Raw genomic sequence first — 20,038 nt, forward strand, 5'->3', positions numbered from 1 at the left:
AGAGAGAGAGAGAAAGATCGTGTATAGAAAAACAGCCAGAAACACAAAACACAAATTAGTTTAACTTCACACACTAAATTACTTTAATTGGCAGCTAAGAAACTCAAAATACAGTTTAATTTTCGTTTAATTGTAGTACTTAAAAAACATAGTCATGAAGAGTATATTGTTTCAACAAATTTGTTATTGTTTTTACAAAATTGCACTGTTTTCTGTTCATCCTTGTAAAAGTCTGACTATTTTGGTAAAAATAAAAGGTACCACTTTGTGATCTATGTGGGCAGACGGTGTACTTCCGCAATGTATAGCAGAAAATAAATCAACCCTAAGACAAAACTAAAAAAAAAAAAAAAAAAGTACGAAACTGAGAAGGTTTCAGTCTTTGTTTGAATCTGTGCTATTGTTCACTTTGACCATTACAGGTATATCTCAATGCAAGAAAGTTACAATCTAAGAATGCATGTGTGTGTTTGTGTGTGTGTGTGTGAGAGAGAGAGAGAGAGAGAGAGAGAGGGGCGCATACTATGTGCTTAAGTATAAATTGCAGAACAATAAAATGAAGCAAATGGAAAATGTCAACAACCGAAAGACAATGAGTTTGAAACAAAATCATTTGGTCAAGTAATCAAGGAGAAACTAAACTCCTGAAATGAAGGAAACCAAGGATGAACCTGACATCTGAAATGAAGGAAACCAAGGATGAACCTGACATCTAAAAGGAAGGTAACCAAGGATGAACCTGACATCTAAAAGGAAGGTAACTAAGGATGAACCTGACATCTAAAAGGAAGGTAACTAAGGATGAACCTGACATCTAAAAGGAAGGTAACTAAGGATGAACCTGACATCTAAAAGGAAGGTAACTAAGGATGAACCTGACATCTAAAAGGAAGGTAACTAAGGATGAACCTGACATCTAAAAGGAAGGTAACCAAGGATGAACCTGACATCTAAAAGGAAGGTAACTAAGGATGAACCTGACATCTAAAAGGAAGGTAACTAAGGATGAACCTGACATCTAAAAGGAAGGTAACTAAGTACAAACCTGACATCTGAAATGAAGGAAACCAAGGATGAACCTGACATCTGAAATGAAGGAAACCAAGGATGAACCTGACATCTGAAATGAAGGAAACCAAGGATGAACCTGACATCTAAAAGGAAGGTAACTAAGTATGAACCTGACATCTGAAATGAAGGAAACCAAGGATGAACCTGACATCTAAAAGGAAGGTAACTAAGGATGAACCTGACATCTAAAAGGAAGGTAACTAAGTATGAACCTGACATCTGAAATGAAGGAAACCAAGGATGAACCTGACATCTAAAAGGAAGGTAACTAAGTATGAACCTGACATCTGAAATGAAGGAAACCAAGGATGAACCTGACATCTAAAAGGAAGGTAACTAAGTATGAACCTGACATCTGAAAGGAAGGTAACTAAGGATGAACCTGACATCTAAAAGGAAGGTAACTAAGTATGAACCTGACATCTAAAAGGAAGGTAACTAAGGATGAACCTGACATCTAAAAGGAAGGTAACTAAGGATGAACCTGACATCTAAAAGGAAGGTAACTAAGGATGAACCTGACATCTAAAAGGAAGGTAACTAAGGATGAACCTGACATCTAAAAGGAAGGTAACTAAGGATGAACCTGACATCTAAAAGGAAGGTAACTAAGGATGAACCTGACATCTAAAAGGAAGGTAACTAAGGATGAACCTGACATCTAAAAGGAAGGTAACTAAGTATGAACCTGACATCTAAAAGGAAGGTAACTAAGGATGAACCTGACATCTAAAAGGAAGGTAACTAAGGATGAACCTGACATCTAAAAGGAAGGTAACTAAGGATGAACCTGACATCTAAAAGGAAGGTAACCAAGGATGAACCTGACATCTAAAAGGAAGGTAACTAAGGATGAACCTGACATCTAAAAGGAAGGTAACTAAGGATGAACCTGACATCTAAAAGGAAGGTAACTAAGTATGAACCTGACATCTGAAAGGAAGGTAACTAAGGATGAACCTGACATCTAAAAGAAAGGTAACTAAGGATGAACCTGACATCTGAAATGAAGGAAACCAAGGATGAACCTGACATCTAAAAGGAAGGTAACTAAGGATGAACCTGACATCTGAAATGAAGGAAACCAAGGATGAACCTGACATCTAAAAGGAAGGTAACTAAGTATGAACCTGACATCTGAAATGAAGGTAACTAAGTATAAACCTGACATCTAAAAGGAAGGTAACCAAGAATGAGCTTGATATCGGAAATGAAGTATGAAAGAAAATGAAGAGTATATTTACAATTTGACCAAAACAACAATTTTTTTTTGTTTCGAATTAACCAGCTAATTATTTCTTAAAAGGAATAATTCAATTTTAAGATTGAGAACAAATACATTAAACGTTTACCCACAAATACTGTATTACTTACGAAGATATAACATCACATGCTTCAATCTGGGTAATAAGCATATATCAGGTTTCAACATGTTTTCAGAACAAGAACAAGAAAAATACATATAATGAACATATTGAGGCAGGTAATTAAAAAAAAAACAACAACATTCAGCTGGTTTACCTTCTGACATAAAACAAATCCATTGGTTCTGAATGGTAGAAATGATAAAACTTTTTATTTGCATTGTTACTAATAAGCTTGATGGTGGCGTACAGTACTTAAGGTTACCAGACACATGCCCGTAAGAGGACAATTAGGGAGACATAGTCTTAAAGGTAGGGACAAAGTAAAGTTTAGTAAAAGATGACGTAGGTTTCAGGAATTACTTCAGAACAAAAACAAAACAAAAACATCTTCTGGATCACTAAGCCAAGGATCACTAACACCCTAGTTGATGGTAAGCAAGGATGAACATGACACATGACATTTGAAATGAAGGTAGCCAAGGATGAACTTAGCACATGATTTGAAGTTAGCCAAGGATGAACTTAACACATGACATCTGAAATGAAGGTAGCCAAGGATAAAATGAACAAATGATTTGAAGTTAGCTAAGGATGAACCAAACATCTGATATGAAAGTACCCAAAAGATAAACCTTACAGCTATCTTTTCAATAAATTACAAAAATTAAAGCTCTGCTTTCAGACCTTGTGATCAACAGGACAGATGATGCACATGTCATCTATCTGACATTAGATGGGGAAAAAGTAAAGCCAGCAGAAACAAATGACCCTTCGTTTGAATAGGCTTCAATCAATGAACACCAGTTCATGAAGGATTTTCTCTTGAAAATAACAAAAACACGTGATCTTTCTTTCAGTAATGAGTTGGTGACTTTAAACCAAAGGTTCGGCTTTTCGTAGAACTCAATTAGATCAATGGATAACATGCAGTTGAAGAAAACAGAAGTGCAAAAATCCGTACATTATTACACTTTAGGTCATTGCCTGCCGGACAAACGACACAACCCCAAAGAGGAGGACATGTCCTCCTTTTGCCGGACGTCTGGTATCTTTTGTACAGGTAGACAATGTAATTTCAGCAGACTTTATACACATCATTTGTACACATCATTTTTTTTAAATTCTTTCATTAGTAAGCGATCGCGACAATTTTTTTTAGACTTGGTGCTATGTCAAAACATTTTTTTTTAAATGTAGACAACATATTTTCGCAATATCGCTCCTCATCAGCAGTTTGGATAAGAACAAAATAACAATAATATCTAAGTGAATGTTATAACAGTGCATCTGATCGACTTTATATACAACAAAATATAACACGCACACATATTGAAAAAAATAATTAATTAATTAATGTTGAATTGTATAATATCACAGCATTTCAATGTATCAGTGTTTGACCCATATCGATTTGGTGAGCAATACACTCAGGAGCTTGATGACCTCTTGACCCTGACGACCTTGCTGCACATTAAAGTGTTGTCGTTAGGCCAGTGAAAATTTTTACACGAAAACTGAGATCACTGCAATACCTGGTATGGATGGTATAAGCATGGTAAACATGTAATGTAAACGACCTCCATTGATTTTGCCCTAGAAAATATTCTGGTTCAGAATTAGCGTTCTCATTGCTTTAGCAAATGTCCTGGTTCGGACTGCCGCCGTGATACGTGTACCTGTCTCTAGCCAGCCCGTTCTCGTTGTAGTCAGACTTGTCTGACATTCTCCTGGTGATGGAATCGCTGGACAGCTTTCGGGACAGACTATCCTCAATCTCCTGAACATCCACAAAGGAGACGTTGGTGACGCCGGTACTGCTCATCGAATCAGTTTCCGGAAGATCCGATCCCTTGTTGGCCTTAGGCAAGTTCCTCCAGGAAATTTTCATGTCCTTGAAGGCGTTCAGAAGGAAGATCCCAGCGATGATCACCAAAAAGCCACACAAGTTTCCAACAATGTCCAGAGCGGGCATCTTTTCGAACTCTTTAAACAGAATGGCGGAGCCAGTGATGACGAACGAAGTGAAGATGACGTAGAGAATGGGGGTGACCACGGCGGTGTTGAACGAGGCCAGCGCCCTGTTTAAAAAGTTCAACTCCAGAAGTATGCAGACGATCACGACGGCCAGAAGGACGTAGGTCATCCAGTTGGTGAACTCGTTGTCACCACGAATCGTGGCGTTGATCGCTGTTCCAACACCTTTACTGCCCATGACGGTAAAGCACCCTAAAGTGGAGCAGATAGTAATGTACACGAGAACATTCTTCTGGCCGTAGCGTGGAGCAAAGTAGAAAATGGATACAAGGGCGATAATAAGAAGAATAGCTGCGTAGACAATGAAGGCTGTGAACAGATTTATAAATATAGCTCTATTATCAAAATAATGTTCATTATAAATAAATAAGTAATCTTCATTGTGTCAAAAAATATTAAAAACAGATTTCTTATATTACTAATTATATTTAACAGTTTTAATGTATCATTAAAATGGAAATGTTATGCACCCATAGATAAATATATTTAATAATCGCACAAAATTGTACCATGTCTTCTTAGTATAAAATTGCACCAATGACACCTGTTCCGTAAAGCTTCAGAGAGACACAAATCATAATGATATAAGATTAAAATTCATGGCCATACTGACTACGTCATACAGATATACAGTTACGACACCTTGCATTTTCGGGGACTTGTATGTCCTATATGTAATTGTAATTGTAGACAGTGTATGTATTAAAAGGATTTTATTTGGAATATTATGGCATCTTATCTAAGTCTGAGTGAATAATCTTAGAAGTGCATTATTAACCACCGGATCATTTATGCATACAAGCTGCATTAATTTCGCCATCAAATGTAGGAGACTGAACCAACAGTTTCGAATTGTTAATAGGCGGACTTATGACCATGAAATAAATTGCTCCTATTTAATTGAGGTAGATTAGTGTTTCTTAGACCTTTAGCTAATGCCGCCACTCACAAATATATATATAAAAATAAACAAAAAAAAAGAAAACAAAAACACGTCCGCGCCCCACTTAGCAGCCGCTGCTGAACGGAATGCTGTGAGCTCATATAAAGGTGTAAGAGGCGAAGCGTTTTTCTACATTCTAAACTTCAGAAAATGTATTCTCCAGGCGTCTACAAGGCAGCAATGCCCCTATTCAGGAGAGCGCAGGTCAACTAGTTTAAAAGTAGTGGGACGGGCATGAGAGACCTTCAAGGCAGTAGGGCATTTCTTGTTTAGAAAGATGTGCCTTGACTGTTTTGTGTAAGAGAAACAAAAAATAAAATTAAAAAAAAAACAGCAAGCGACAAATCGACCATTGTAAAGTAAGTTAGATTGGTAGATACTAGAATCGCATTGGAAAGATGTTTTGAAGTGTCTTCTTTAGAAAAGGTTTTTAAATCGATCTGGTTGCGGATGTTTCTAGCAAAAATGATAAGTTCCACCTAGTCGTAAAGTTCCCCTTTCAGACCTTACGATCTATAGGGCAGATGATGTTAAGCTCATCTGTTTTTTTTTTGTTGGTGGGGGGGGGGGGCAATGGTTAACGGGCAGGGTGTTATGTGGCAAGCACAACGATCAACCTCCTTTACTTTTACCAACTAAAGTCAGGACCCAAGATCCCAGGTTTGGAAGCCAAGCGATTAATCACTCAGTCATCGCGCCCCATGTCAGTTAATCTAATAGTTAAATTTTTCAAACTTAATACAATATTAATAATCGTACATAAATTTACAACAACAAAAAAATAATATAACAGGTTTTGGTCCTTTTTAAAAATAAATTCCTCTCTCATCAATCTGTCAGCAGGGCGTTCCTCTAACAAGGGACGCGCTATATAGCTTGAGAAACGTTGATTTATATTAAACAGTAATCTTGTCAACTAAAAGTTTTTCGGGTAACCCGGTGTAAAAAGTGTCACGAGAGCTTATCCTAATTCGTGCCGACTCCTTTTAGTTTTCAGATGCCATACTCACCAGGTTCTTTTATCTTTAACATCAAATCGTTGACACTGTGCACCTCTTGTTCCTTGGGAGAGTGGATGACCATCACAGTGGAGCCTAGGACACAGATCACACAGCCCACTTTGCCCAGTATATTTAGCTTCTCTTTCAACACGCGGTCAGACAGTGCGGCACTGGAATGTAGACAAGGTGATTCATTAAGACAAAACAGTAACTTGTAATATATTTTTTAACACGATTACAAAGAGAGTTTATGTAATCACAAAAACTCAGAGAAGGCCCCCAGATTTTAAAGGTAAGTATTCAATTTTGTCAATACTTTAAAAGGAATAAAAGCCACAGTAATAATCCAAGTCATAATAAACTAACAAAAAAATTCGACGGCCACAATGTAGATTTAAAATAGCTACTTAAAGTACTGATATTCGAAGAATGACCATGATCAACTTTGGTTGGATTAACAATGACCCTCTAAAACCCTAATTAACTAGCTTTAAAACTCAGAAGACTACTCTTACTAATCTAGAACTGCAGAAGGCTACACTTAACTAGCTTTAAAACTCAGAAGACTACTCTTACTAATCTAGAACGGCAGAGGGCTACACTTAACTAGCTTTAAAACTCAGAAGACTACTCTTACTAATCTAGAACTGCAGAGGGCTACACTTAACTAGCTTTAAAACTCAGAAGACTACTCTTACTAATCTAGAACGGCAGAGGGCTACACTTAACTAGCTTTAAAACTCAGAAGACTACTCTTACTAATCTAGAACTGCAGAGGGCTACACTTAACTAGCTTTAAAACTCAGAAGACTACTCTTACTAATCTAGAACTGCAGAGGGCTACACTTCATCCTCATCATCATAGGGCTTCAGTAAATACGCGCCAAACTCCACGGTGTCTTGCTATTTTTTTAATGGCTTCACTTATTACTTTTTTTTATTTGCTACACTTACTTTACTATAACAATGCACATTGCTACACTTACTTTACTATAACAATGCAGATTGCTACACTTACTTTACTATAACACTGCAGATTGCTACACTTACTTTACTATAACACTGCAGATTGCTACACTTACTTTACTATAACACTGCAGATTGCTACACTCACTTTACTATAACACTGCAGATTGCTACACTTACTTTACTATAACACTGCAGGTTGCTACACTTACCTGACTATACCACTGCAGATTGCTACACTTACCTGACTATAACACTTAAGGCTCCCAGGGGTGTGACGAGAGTGGCAGGGGCAAAAATGTAGGCTGCAAAGTTAGAAATCTCTCCAGTAGCCACTGTGATTTGAAAACAAGGAATAGTTGAGAGAGTAAAGTCGATATCGCAATACATAAAAGTGTGCTAATTCCTTATTATGAATCAAATCTAATGCTTGCACTATATATCAATTACAGATGTAAGCATCAACTAAACACATACACTGGTACTAAACTTCAACGAAGATGTAAAACTTGAGCACATTAAAAAAAAAACAAAAAACTACTTACTAAGTACCAATCCGCCCCACCACATCCATTCTTTTAAGTAGCCCAGACCACCTTGACCTGTAACAACAGATACGTTTTTCAATAAGCAATTAAATAATCAATAATAAAATCTATACATTTGAGAACTAATTAAAATAAAATGCAATTCATACCATACCAGCGCAACATTAAAGACGCACCAACACTACCAGACAGAGCCAGCCTGAATCCCATTTTACAATACACACTTACCTATTAGGTCATTGTGTACGGTTTATTAACAGTTTTAGACCAATATTATCTTTAATACTTAAATAGGCCTACAGGTGAGAGAATCGTTTTCAACTTCATTTTTAACTCTGTAATAGTTTGCATACCCCGTTCCATATTTCTACAATTCAAACTGCTTTATTGATTCATATATATATATATATATATTTGGTTTACATCGAACTTGCAATTTTTTAAAAATGTTAATGAGAATAATGTGATTACTGTGTGCGGATTATGCCTTCTTTTGAATACAAGATACTTTTAAAATCATTTTTGAATGTAATAAAATGAGTTTTAATTATTTGCATCAAAAAATTCATGCTTAATTGTGCATATAGATACTTGGAGCTTGAATGGTAAAGCGCTTGGCTTATGAACCTGGGTTCCGTGTTCGAATCCTGGTGAAGGCTGAGATTTTTTTTAATTTTTGATCTTTAGTCCACCCAGCTCTAATTGGTAATTAGTTGTGAAAAAGTAAAGTCGGTATCTATATGCATTGATCGTTTTTATAATGCTGACATTCTACTCATACTATAAGCAATCTTTGATATAGCAAATAAATCATAAAGTCTTTATTTCAAGAACCGACGAAGTCTTGTAAATATAAGTTTCAAAATTATAAACGCATATAATGATTCTCTAAAACACGACATTTAAACTGATATACCATGATTGAGAAGACATATAAAGACAGCAACATTTTTTTCTAGACGAAACTAACAATTGACAGTGCACGATTCATTAGCCACTAAGACATTAAAGAATATCTCTGAATTATTTAACAAAGCCTTCAGCTATTTCTTACTATCTTGGACTTCATGTGAAAAATGATTTTTTAGATAAATTAAAGTTTATGAACATTTAAGAGAGACTTTAATTTTTATTGATAAGTTTGATATCCAGAAAAGAAAAAAAAACAATTGTAATCTACTTAAGGCCGCATTGTTGCAAAATTAAACTATAGATAAATTGTAATAAACAACGAAATTCTAAAATAGAATCGACACTTCTTTTATAGTTATTTAACAATTAATCAAAGTTGGTAATTACAAAGTATATGTATTATGGCTTAATGAAAAAAAAAACGGGTATGGGGGTGGGGGGGGGGACACCCTAAGTTGACCGCACCGGGCGACACCCACGCTAGTGACGCCACTGCTTTCGGAGGACCTTAAATAGTCTATGCATCTATTTCGAGCAGAATAACACTAATAGATACATTTGAATCCACGTTGACGTTTTCTAGAACAATAAATAAAGACACGAAAGGGCATTGTAATATCATTTTAATTTTAGATTCGAGCAAACAGTTTGCATACTTTAGTGAAAAAAGATAATTTGTCATAGATCTAGGCTAACAATAATAAATCTGTAGGATTGAAAATATTTTTGTTGGTTGTTTTTGTTTAGCGCAATGTCATGATTTTTGCTTACTCATTAGATCCATATGGCGCAATCACTTGAGTAAATCAGTAAGGGGGGGGGGTATCTGGAAGAAGGTTTTCGTAATGGCTTTTTAAAAACAATTTTTAAAAGTTGTTGTTCGACTTGAATTTAAACTAGAGGGCTCAAGCCTCCTCGAGTTTACGCAGTAGCCACTGAGCCAGCAAAGTGCTTATAATAATAGAATGTTTTATACTTATCTAGTTTTAGTTTCAAATTCGACGATCTTATTCTCTATACACTGTTGATATCCCCTTTGTTGGTACTGTCTCTATATAATTAATTATTACTAAATATTATTTAAAAGGGTTAATTTTTCGATTGATTCTTTTTTTGTTAGCGGAAAGTGTGCAAAGTTTCATATTGATCTCAGATTAGGAAGTGGGAGAAATAACAGAGTGAGCTAATATAAGATTTGTAATGAATCAAATGGTAGTGGCCATTTCGTCTATTTCAAGAAAGATCAGGGAATTTTTGTGGAACCCAATGTTCAATAGTGCTTTTAGTTGTTTTTTTTTTTATTAATCCAACTGTGAAAGACAGTTATTAAGCAGTGACAAACACATACTCAACTGTGACAGACATGTAACAGAAACATATTACATTGTGAGAGGCATGTATCATAGTGTGACAGACTAATATTACACTTTGACAGAGGGATATCACACTGTGACATACGGATATCAGGTTGTGACAGACACATATCACACTGTGATAGACACAAATTATATTGTCTCAAACGCAACCCACACTTCTTAGCTGCCCAAGCGACATTCAAACTTTTTAAATTCAATTAGATTCTGTGGACTAACGGGCATAACAACGTCCTTTTTATTTCTAGTTTCAAAATTTTTTATAGTCTTACAGTTTTTTATTGTAAGCAAATCAAAATCTTTTAAAGTGTATACATTGTGTACTTTTAATTATGAAATTAATTAATCACCCAATTATTATCTTTCAGTAATTAAAGTAAGTAACTAAGTCTGTGCATATTTTTATTAGGCTAAAATATAGATTAATAAACATCTTGGTATCTAGGTTAGCCAAATATCATTAGAATAAAAGTGTTTCAAAAACTATCTCCCTTCAATTACAATATTTCTGAAATAGTTGTTGAAGGAAAAAGACATTATTTCTATAAACAACGCTTCGAAGAAAAACAGGGGGGGGGGGGAGCTTCAATTTGTATCTGTATTTTTTTGTATTTTGTATTGTTTGTATTACGTCATTGTTTAATGTTGTTTTGTGAAAACTACTTGGAAGGCTGTGACGTAATAAAATGAGAGCTTTGATGTCTACTTTTAGTGAAGAGATGAAGTCTCTATTAATTCATTGTGTTTATTAGTCTGCATAATTAACCTCTCTATAGTAACAGAACAGCTACAGCAAAAGTAAATAACAATGAACTGAATTGCTTGGCCATATCACCAAGGTAAAGCTAAATATAATAACAATGTGTCACAGCGAAATTGTACAGCCAGTTGCACAGTCGTTTGCCTTTGATGCTGCTGCTTCTTTTTCCTGGTACTGTTTCCTGAATGTCTTTGCGAGCCCTGAGGACCTTGTGATTTTGGGTCTAATTGCTGTATTATCCAAGGCTAAAGAAAGAGGAATGGAGAAAGACGTTCAGCCGAGCTTGTATGGTGCCACAACGGTTCAACAGACTAAGGGATAAATGAAAGTGGTGAACCGTGCAGGTGAAAGTGGTTAAGAAAAAACTGCTGTTGAGCTTTCTTACCTGCCCTTGACGCCTCTTTCTTTTCATATCTTAACAGTCCCAACTTCTTAAAGACGAAGCTTCCTCCGGTCAACATGGCTGACCCGATGGCGAGACAGAGACCAATAATGAAATCCTGAACGTCCTTTTCACTTGAGGACATTGCTGTCGTGGTCCCATTAGTAACATTAAAGGAGACGTTGTAGGTGGAGGTCTCGAACGTAAAGTTAAGGTGGCTTTCAGTCTGTGAAGGAAATATAAAAGTAAAGTTAAGGTGGCTTTCAGTCTGTGAAGGAAATATAAAAGTAAAGTTAAGGTGGCTTTCATTCTGTGAAGGAAATATAAAAGTAACATTGTAAAGTAAAAGTACCCCCTTCAGAACTTGCGATATATATGGAGCAGGCGATGTTAAGCCCATCTGTTTATGTGGCTCAAGGTTAACATGGGTGTCATGGAGCCAACACATCGCCCAACCGCCTTTACTTTCCCCAACCAATGTCAGGTGTCCATTAGACCTGGATGTCCTAAAAATCCGGAAATTTGAAATGCCAGCATTCACCTGGATTTGATCCCGAGACCCTCGTGTTGTAAGCAAAGCGCTTAACAACTCTGCCACCACACCCCTGTGAAGAAAATGTAGTATTGTTAATTCGGTGACCCGTCAAAATAGCGCCGACAAAATAGCGCGAAATTTCCCGACAAAATAGCGCAAGACAAAATAGCGCGGACTTATATATGATGTGTAAAAGAGTACCCGATTATTAGTAATTTAATATCCTGGGCATCATTTTCGTTGATGTCTTTATCTTTTTCAATGAAGCTCGGACAGATGTTGTAGGGAATTTGTATGACTATTGTGAGGACAACTGCATTGGTCGCCAGAGACGAAACCGCAGAGTGACTCCAAGATTTCTGATAGCATTATGGAATGTTAGAGATCGTGTGCAGGACAATCTGTCACGAACAAACAATTCAGTGGAGGGATGGCACCATGCATTTGAACTGTCTATTGACGGTCATCACCCTAATGTCTACAAGTTAATCTCTCACTTCCTTAGAGAACAGAACACTGAGAACAAGATTCTGAGGTACAATGCTGGAGAACGAAGTAAAGCTGCAAGCAAGACAAAGTACCTCCAACTTAACAGACGACTTGAAGCGTTATTGCCAATGTACGGAAACAAGCCAGTGATGGAATTTCTACGTGACATTTCCTTCAATTTAACTTTGTGAAAGTTTGTGTGTGTGAAAATTTGACAAGTATCTTTGCGTGTTTTCGAAATACAGTTTTATAATGTAAATTAATGCTATATTTTTAAATTATTCATTTGACCTTATTATGATTTTTGCTTATTTATGTTTTAGGCCTACAATATCTTAAGTGTTTCCTGCAAAATGACTGAAAAATTATGATAACATTAAAACCAAAGAAAAAAAATATTGGCTCTAATTATATTTTACGATACCTAAAGTATTTCTCTCAAAATGTCTAAAAAATTTTTTTTCTGCGCTATTTTGTCAGCGCTATTTTGTTCGCGCTGTTTAGTCGGCGCTATTTGGTCCGCGCTATTTTGTTCGCGCTATTTTGTCCGCGCTTTTTTGACGGGTACCGTTTATTCTTCACCTACTGAAAATCCTTCTTTTTTTTTTTTTTTTAGAAATATGACGTTAAATTTAAATCATGAAAATGGAGTTCAGAGTTTCCAAACTTCGAGTGGCTGCATCACCAAAGAGCAATTTTATTTATTTTTTTGTAATGAAGAAGAGGCAGGATGAAAAATAAAAATTGTAGGAGACTGGAAACGGATGGAATTTATTGTCTCTCTAATGACTACAGACTTTCAAAATGGTTTATGAAGCTTCAATTCAAAATATGTATTCAACGGCAGTGCCAAAGTTATCAATGAGAAAGTCATATGTATACAGCTGACCATTAATAGCTTGACACTTTTTATTCCTGACACACTTAGTAATCCGACACGGCGATATTGTATGCTTCAGCTATGAATGTTCGTTTTGACACGCAACTCTCCCTTCTTCTGATGTGATTCTTGTTGTGTTAATTTGAGGTAACATGTCCTTGATTGTCTTTCTTTGATTACTATTAAACAATTCCTAGATTGTCTTTTTATTATTATTATTATTAAACAATTCCTGATTGTCTTTCTTTGATTACTATTAAACAATTCCTTGATTGTCTTTCTTTCATTACTATTATATAATTCCTTGATTGTCTTTCTTTGATTACTATTAGACAATTTACCTGCTGTATTTTTCGTAAGTGTCTTTGTTACGTCTTTTATGATGGCGAACAATGGAGCAAATATCCCAAAGTTTAGATCAATCAATTTCTTTTGCTACTGTTTATGTTATACCAATGAAAGTCTAAGAGAATATTTTATTATTGTAAATCATAAATATAATATAGGCCTACATGTTCTTTGAGGTACAGTATAGATATTGGTTATCATCAGGGCCGGCTTTACGAATTGCTGGGGCCCAATTTAATGGATCTTTGCGGGGCCCCTCTTCTAAAATGTTTTACAGTAACGACTATTTATTAGATCGTTATATTAATATGTATATACAACATGCATAGGAAGCAAGTCAAACGTTATAGGCGCCAGTGGGTAAATTAAAGTTAAGTCAATCGTACGATGCACTAAACATGTTAACCCTTTACGTCCTGCATTTTTAAAAGCTTGTGACAAGAGCCATGACTGATTGTGATATGTTTAATGTAAATGGTGTTACACTTGCCTTACGAAGGGCCCAGTTTCGAGCAATGTCTAATCGGCCTAAGCTTGGCCCTGGTTATCATAATTATTTTTTGGCTAAATTTGAGCCTATGACGTGCATTTTTAAAAACATTTTTAAGATTTTTTTTCTGTACGAGATTTGGTGGAGAAATATGTGAACTTCACATTTTGGTATTAGACTGAAAGGAAAAGAGTTAGCTTCCTCCGTGACCTCTGAGATGATCCTTTGAAGTAATCGGCGGGTTGTATTAGGGCTATTGCTAGTGCCAATCTTTTAAGGAATTCAACTCAGGTAGGGCCCGGCTATCTAACTTGCCAAGTTAAAGGTGTAGAGCTCGTATGGTCTCTGAAATTAATGGATTGAAATCTAGTGAATGAATTTTTTTTTTCTATTTACTTTTATCTTGTTGCTGTACTCGATATGTAACTATTTATTGACATGATAAACAAATATAGCTCTAAAATGATGTGACAGACAGATCGATATGATATTGTATTAATTCTAAAGCAGACATCAACATGTTGGTTACATTAAATAGAGTTATTTGTTTTTAAACGTAAGCTACGTTAAAGATGACACGACACACGTGACTTACACAAGAACCAGACTATTTCTTAAAGAGCTATTGATTTATCGATTATTTTTATTTCTCGTTACGTTAATGGCCTGCTTACGTAAAACTATAGCTTCAATGTCTTCATCTCAGTGTGATCTACATTACAATATTCTGAATGTATGTCATAAGTCTCAAAGTAAATGACAGTAATTTGTCTAAAAGAATTGTTGAGATACATTACCACATTCGAGTTGTCAGGTGACGCCAGGCTAGTCAGGTTTCTCCACCCTTGTCCAAACTGTGTTTCTGTCATTTTCCTTGTAATTGCAATTGACAGATACTTCGAACTAATATGCCAGATTGAACACTCAATATAAATTGAGCGATTTACTGTTTATAACATTTGTAGAACGATAAGCGTTGATCATCAGATAGGAAGATTCCTTGGTATTATCCAAAGGGAGCAAGAAGAGATTGGAAGAAAATAAGAAAAAACACACCACCAAAAAATCAATCAGTCAATAGAAAATCGATGAATGAATCGGGAGAGAGCACTTTAGTGGGTCTATGTTTTCAAGACCTAGCAGCAAAAATAACACAGTGACATCATTTTAGTAATTTTATTTTTAAGTTAAACGTACAACATGAAATTAAGCATATAGGCATAAAGGTGTGCCAAATCTGAACAGAAATGCATCAGATTCAATGCTACTCTAAGAACCACAAGAGCTAAAAGTTTACAACTAAATTTATATGGGAAAAGACTCTAGAGAAAAATATCTTTTTAATGTTTATCACCCGATATTAGCTAATTAATTAAACTTAATGCCCGCATTTAAAGAGTCAATTTCCCATTAAACTTTGCGCTCATTTAGCTACTTGGTCGAGTAGTGTGCGCTCTGGATTGTCTCGATTGTCCCGCCGCCCCAACCAGCCATCTTGCGTAAGGTTTGGACTAGGATTTAATTCTCTTCAAATCTTAAGGAACAATTGAAACATGTAAAAAAAAATCATTATTGAAAATTTAAAATTAAAACAATATTTGAATGTTCAGGCCGCTCGGAAGTATGCTGCTGATATTAAATAGTTGACGACAGGAAAACAATGTTACAACAGTGTAACGCTGCCACTAACCCAACAGTGTAACGCTACCACTAACCCAACAGTGTAACGCTACCACTAACCCAACAGTGTAACGCTACCACTAACCCAACAGTGTAACGCTACCACTAACCCAACAGTGTAACGCTACTACTAACCCAACACTGTAACGCTAACACTAACCCAACAGTGTAACGCTACCACTAACACAACAGTGTAACGCTAACACTAACCCAACAGTGTAACGCTAACACTAACCCAACAGTGTAACGCTAACACTAACCCAACAGTGTAACGCTAACACTAACCCAACAGTGCAACAAACCCGTAACAATAAACACAACAAAAAATATATAAGAAAATATAAAAGTGACATTTTCATTTATGAATCCTTTTGGGTTTATATGGACTCAACATGCAAATCTTTTTCAATTGATTTAATAAGCTAAATACTTATTCTTATTTTAAAAAGTTTTAATGGAGAAAAAGATGTATTCCAGTTTCAAAATAAGATTATACCATATATATATATATATATATATATATATATATATATATATATATATATATATATATATATATATCATGGGCGTAGCCAGGGGGGGGGTTCTTGGGGTTCAACCCCCCCCCCCCGAAATGAAATCCCCCCCCCCCTGGGGGGGCGGAATTAAGTGACTGATTTTTGCTTTCATTTTGTTTATTTTAGGTGAGATTTTAATACTAAATCATCACTTACCACAGCACAGCCGAGGCAGTTTTGAGTTACACACTCTCTACCAGGGGGTTTTGAGTTTAAATCCCCCTACCAGGGGGTTTTGAGATTTTAAAAACCCCTATAAAGGGGTTTTGAGATACAAATCCCTCTACCAGGAGGCTTTGAGTTTAAAACCCCCTACAGGGGGTTTTGAATTTTAAACCCCCTACCAGAGGTTTTTGCAGTTAAATCCCCCTCTTCTATAAAACAAAACAAAAAAAAAATGCAAACAACAATCCCCAAATTCCAACAGCACAGTTGATGAAGATTTTGATTATTAAAACCCCATCCAAAATTTACGATAACCCCATCTTCAATATAAAAATAGCAAATTACACACTATAAAATCTATGAGCGTAGCCTAAGGGGTTTTGAGTTTAAATCCCCCTCCTCCAGATGGCTTTTTCTTTAAAGTTTAAAACCCCTCCAGATGGTTTTGAGTTTAAAATTCCCCTACAGAGCGTTTAGAGTTGAAAACCTCTCTCTTCAATATTATTTTAAAGGAAACTACAGTCACCAAATTCTATGATCGTAGCTAAATGGGGTTTTGAATTAAAAACAAAACAAAACAAAAAAACCCAGAGATTTTTTAGTTTAAAACCCCTCAACAGATGATTTGACGAAAAAACTTTCTTTTTCGATATAAAATCTAAAGCGAAATACAGGCATGCAATTCCAAGAGCGTAGTTAAGAAAGGTTACAAATTTCTACCAGTGGCTTGGGCTCCATTAATTAAGTGTGAATAGTCTTCTGCCGAAATTGAAAATCATTAAATGTGTCTCAACAAAGATGGCTAAGACAGATTTTAGGAGTCAGTCATAGAGATCGGGTCTAAATCAAAGAAATCATATGCCGAACTAGGAGTCGAATCCTTAGTAAGGTTATGACAGAGCGTCGCATGAGGTTTTGCGGGACATGTTTTCCGACAAAATGAATTACGCAAAATAAGAGTTGCGGAAACATCTTGCCGGAAAATGCGCCGAACGGCGCGAGAGGGTTTAAAGTCAGTAAGAATAGCACATTAGGTTTTTGAAATAAAACTTTTTAATAGCAAGATAATGCACTGTAGATACCTCAGAATATGCATTTTGTTGTCTTTCAATACCAGAAATAGTGCTCGGCGGCGGGGCTTCGCCCCGCGCTGGGGGAGCGTTGTGAACTCCCCCAGACCCCCTTGCTAGCAAGAGCGGGGAGTCTACAATAAACAATAAACGTCTTCCGAAAGGGTCAGAATGTAATAAAGATTAATTAGGTACACACACACACACATATATATATATATATATATATAATTTTTTTTCGCGGGGGGGGGGGAGGTCGGGGGGGGGGCCCAAAACCCTCCCCGAAAAAAAATCCTGGCTACGCCCATGATATATATATATAATATATATATATATATATATCAACTTCACCTATTCCTTAAACTGTCGGACCGTTTCGGCACCACACATGATTTGTCAACCGCCTTTCTCCATTCCTCTGTCTTTTGCCTTGGAAAGAACCTCTTTCAATGGCAGGATAAATTTGGCACCTGTTTTATTAAACCATAATATATTTCTCTATTGTTGGATTTCTCTCATCCTCACCCCCCCCCCCCCCCCCAAAAAAAATGTCAAGAATCTTCAGAACTAAAAGTTTACACTAATAGATTGTAGGGCCCAGCGATAGATGCTAGAAAACTGTTTCGATGTCGCAATGTGTTATTACTTCATGTTTTTTGTATCTATCTATATAATTCTCTTCTTCGCTCAAGAGTTTGGACGAGAAGAAGAAGTAAAGGAAAGATCATTCTTTTATTTCTGCGGATAGAGTTATCCCACGAACTTTACGAGCCTTGCGTGTAGCGAAGTCATACAGTATATCATAAGAATTCTATTTCCTAAATAAATCACGCTCAATAGCAAGAATTAACAAATGTTTCAATCTATCTACGAGAATTGTTGAACTAAAGTAAGTCTTCATTAGTTTAAGGCATGAGAAGCTTCTTTCACCAGATTCCAAAATTAAGGGATAATGCCGTTTTTTTTTATCGCGTGTAGGATTGGCATTTTCCTTATTGGATTACACCCCAAAATGACAATTTTTGTCTACATATTTCAGGAGATTCGTATGAGTTTTCTAAAGATTTTAATAATTTCCGGATATTTCCAAGACTTTTTCGTATATTTTGCAATTTCAGGAGATCTTCAGGAGCTCCTGGTAAATTGACAGGAGGCCGCGAGAAATCTGTTATAAGTTATACAATGGTTTAATTTAATAATTTATACACCTAGAATTAGCGCGGGTCCTATGCAAGTGTGTGGCCCACTGTAGTCACCTAAGGCCGGCCCTGCAAACAGGGGCGTATGCTGCGCTGCCGGTCGACTAGTGTCAATAAAAATATAAGATTTGTTTCTCCGTGATAACTTCTAGAATCTCATTAATAGTTTCTTACACAGCCTACTTTATAGCCAGGCACGGATGTTGGTTCAAAACTTAATCAGAGCACAAAAAACTTCTAGAATCTCATTAATAGTTTCCTACACAGCCTACTTCAAGCTAAGCACGGATGTTGGTTCAAAGCTTAATTAGAGCACAAAAAAACTTCTAGAATCTCATTAATAGTTTCCTACACAGCCTACTTCAAGCCAGGCACGGATGTTGGTTCAAAGCTTAATTAGAGCACAAAAAAACTTCTAGAATCTCATTAATAGTTTCCTACACAGCCTACTTCAAGCCAGGCACGGATGTTGGTTCAAAACTTAATCAAAGCACAAAAAAAAACTTCTAAAATCTCATTAATAGTTTCCTACACAGCCTACTTCAAGCCAGGCACGGATGCTGGTTCAAAACTTAATCAGAGCACAAAAAAACTTCTAGAATCTCATTAATAGTTTCCTACACAGCCTACTTTCAGCTAGGCACGGATGCTGGTTCAAAACCTAATCAGAGCAACAAAACACTTCTAGAATCTCTATAATGTAAAGCAGTCTGGACGTGTGGCTTGTCGTCTCGGTGGTAATGTTTCGTTTTAATTTTGGTTAAAACTATGGACATTAAATGTTGGATGTATGGCTGGCTGGTCGTTTAGTTTGCTCTCCGGACGGCTGACACGAGATCCACGAGAGTTTGACCCTTGCCCGCTTACCCCCTCTGCCGCCATGCAAGAGCCAGGATGTTAACATTAATGTCCGAAATGTATTTTCAGAAATTGCTGAACGTTAAGTCAAGAAAATCATTTTTCTTTTATAAAAGCTTGTATATGGAGATATATATACCGGTATGGATAAGCAAAGCTTGTCTTAGCACAACGTTTGACAAGAGAACGAAAATAAAACTGGAAAAAGTTTGAAACCAACCCCAACGAAACAGCACACATTAGAACAAGTCAAGAATAATAGTTTGCTTTATCCTTAGGTAACAAAAGACAAAATGTACTGAATCAATAGCCTTCTAGCAAGCGACATACAGCACACGTTAACATAAAGGTGATTGTGTGGTTGAAGTCTTGGATTGGCCTGTGTGTGGAACACCGCTGCCAATAGGCCG

General features: G+C 36.3%; 1 protein-coding gene across 9 annotated transcripts; it reads right to left on the minus strand.

Annotated features, from left to right (window-relative positions):
• Positions 1-59: 59 nt before the first annotated feature.
• On the minus strand, positions 60-20,038 carry LOC106054877 (magnesium transporter NIPA2-like). 9 transcript variants are annotated; one of them, XR_008779413.1, is made up of 8 exons: positions 19,849-20,038; positions 14,897-15,235; positions 11,361-11,625; positions 7,928-7,984; positions 7,627-7,717; positions 6,426-6,586; positions 2,168-4,781; positions 60-2,133 (listed from the first exon to the last, which is right to left on the minus strand). XR_008779413.1 is itself a non-coding variant. In XM_056038670.1 (7 exons), the coding sequence occupies exons 2-7, from the start codon at positions 14,966-14,968 to the stop codon at positions 4,072-4,074; spliced, it is 1,356 nt and encodes a 451-aa protein (XP_055894645.1). In that variant the 5' UTR covers positions 14,969-15,098; positions 19,849-20,038; the 3' UTR covers positions 60-4,071. The 9 variants fall into 9 exon arrangements, 7 of the variants coding, with proteins under 7 accessions (XP_055894645.1, XP_055894641.1, XP_055894646.1 ...); XR_008779412.1 differs by having other exon boundaries at positions 60-1,351; positions 1,386-4,781; XM_056038670.1 differs by having other exon boundaries at positions 60-4,781; positions 14,897-15,098.

The sequence above is a fragment of the Biomphalaria glabrata genome, chromosome 8 (assembly GCF_947242115.1).
Source record: "Biomphalaria glabrata chromosome 8, xgBioGlab47.1, whole genome shotgun sequence".
NCBI lineage: Eukaryota > Metazoa > Mollusca > Gastropoda > Planorbidae > Biomphalaria > Biomphalaria glabrata.

Coding starts and splice junctions, on each gene's coding strand:
- LOC106054877 (XM_056038670.1), bottom strand. CDS start 14,968: ATGACAGAAACACAGTTTGGACAAGGGTGGAGAAACCTGACTAGCCTG. Junction 11,626..14,896: donor CACCTGACAACTCGAATGTG/GTAATGTATCTC, acceptor TTTCCTTCACAG/ACTGAAAGCCACCTTAACTT. Junction 6,587..7,626: donor GCCTTAAGTGTTATAGTCAG/GTAAGTGTAGCA, acceptor TCTACATTCCAG/TGCCGCACTGTCTGACCGCG.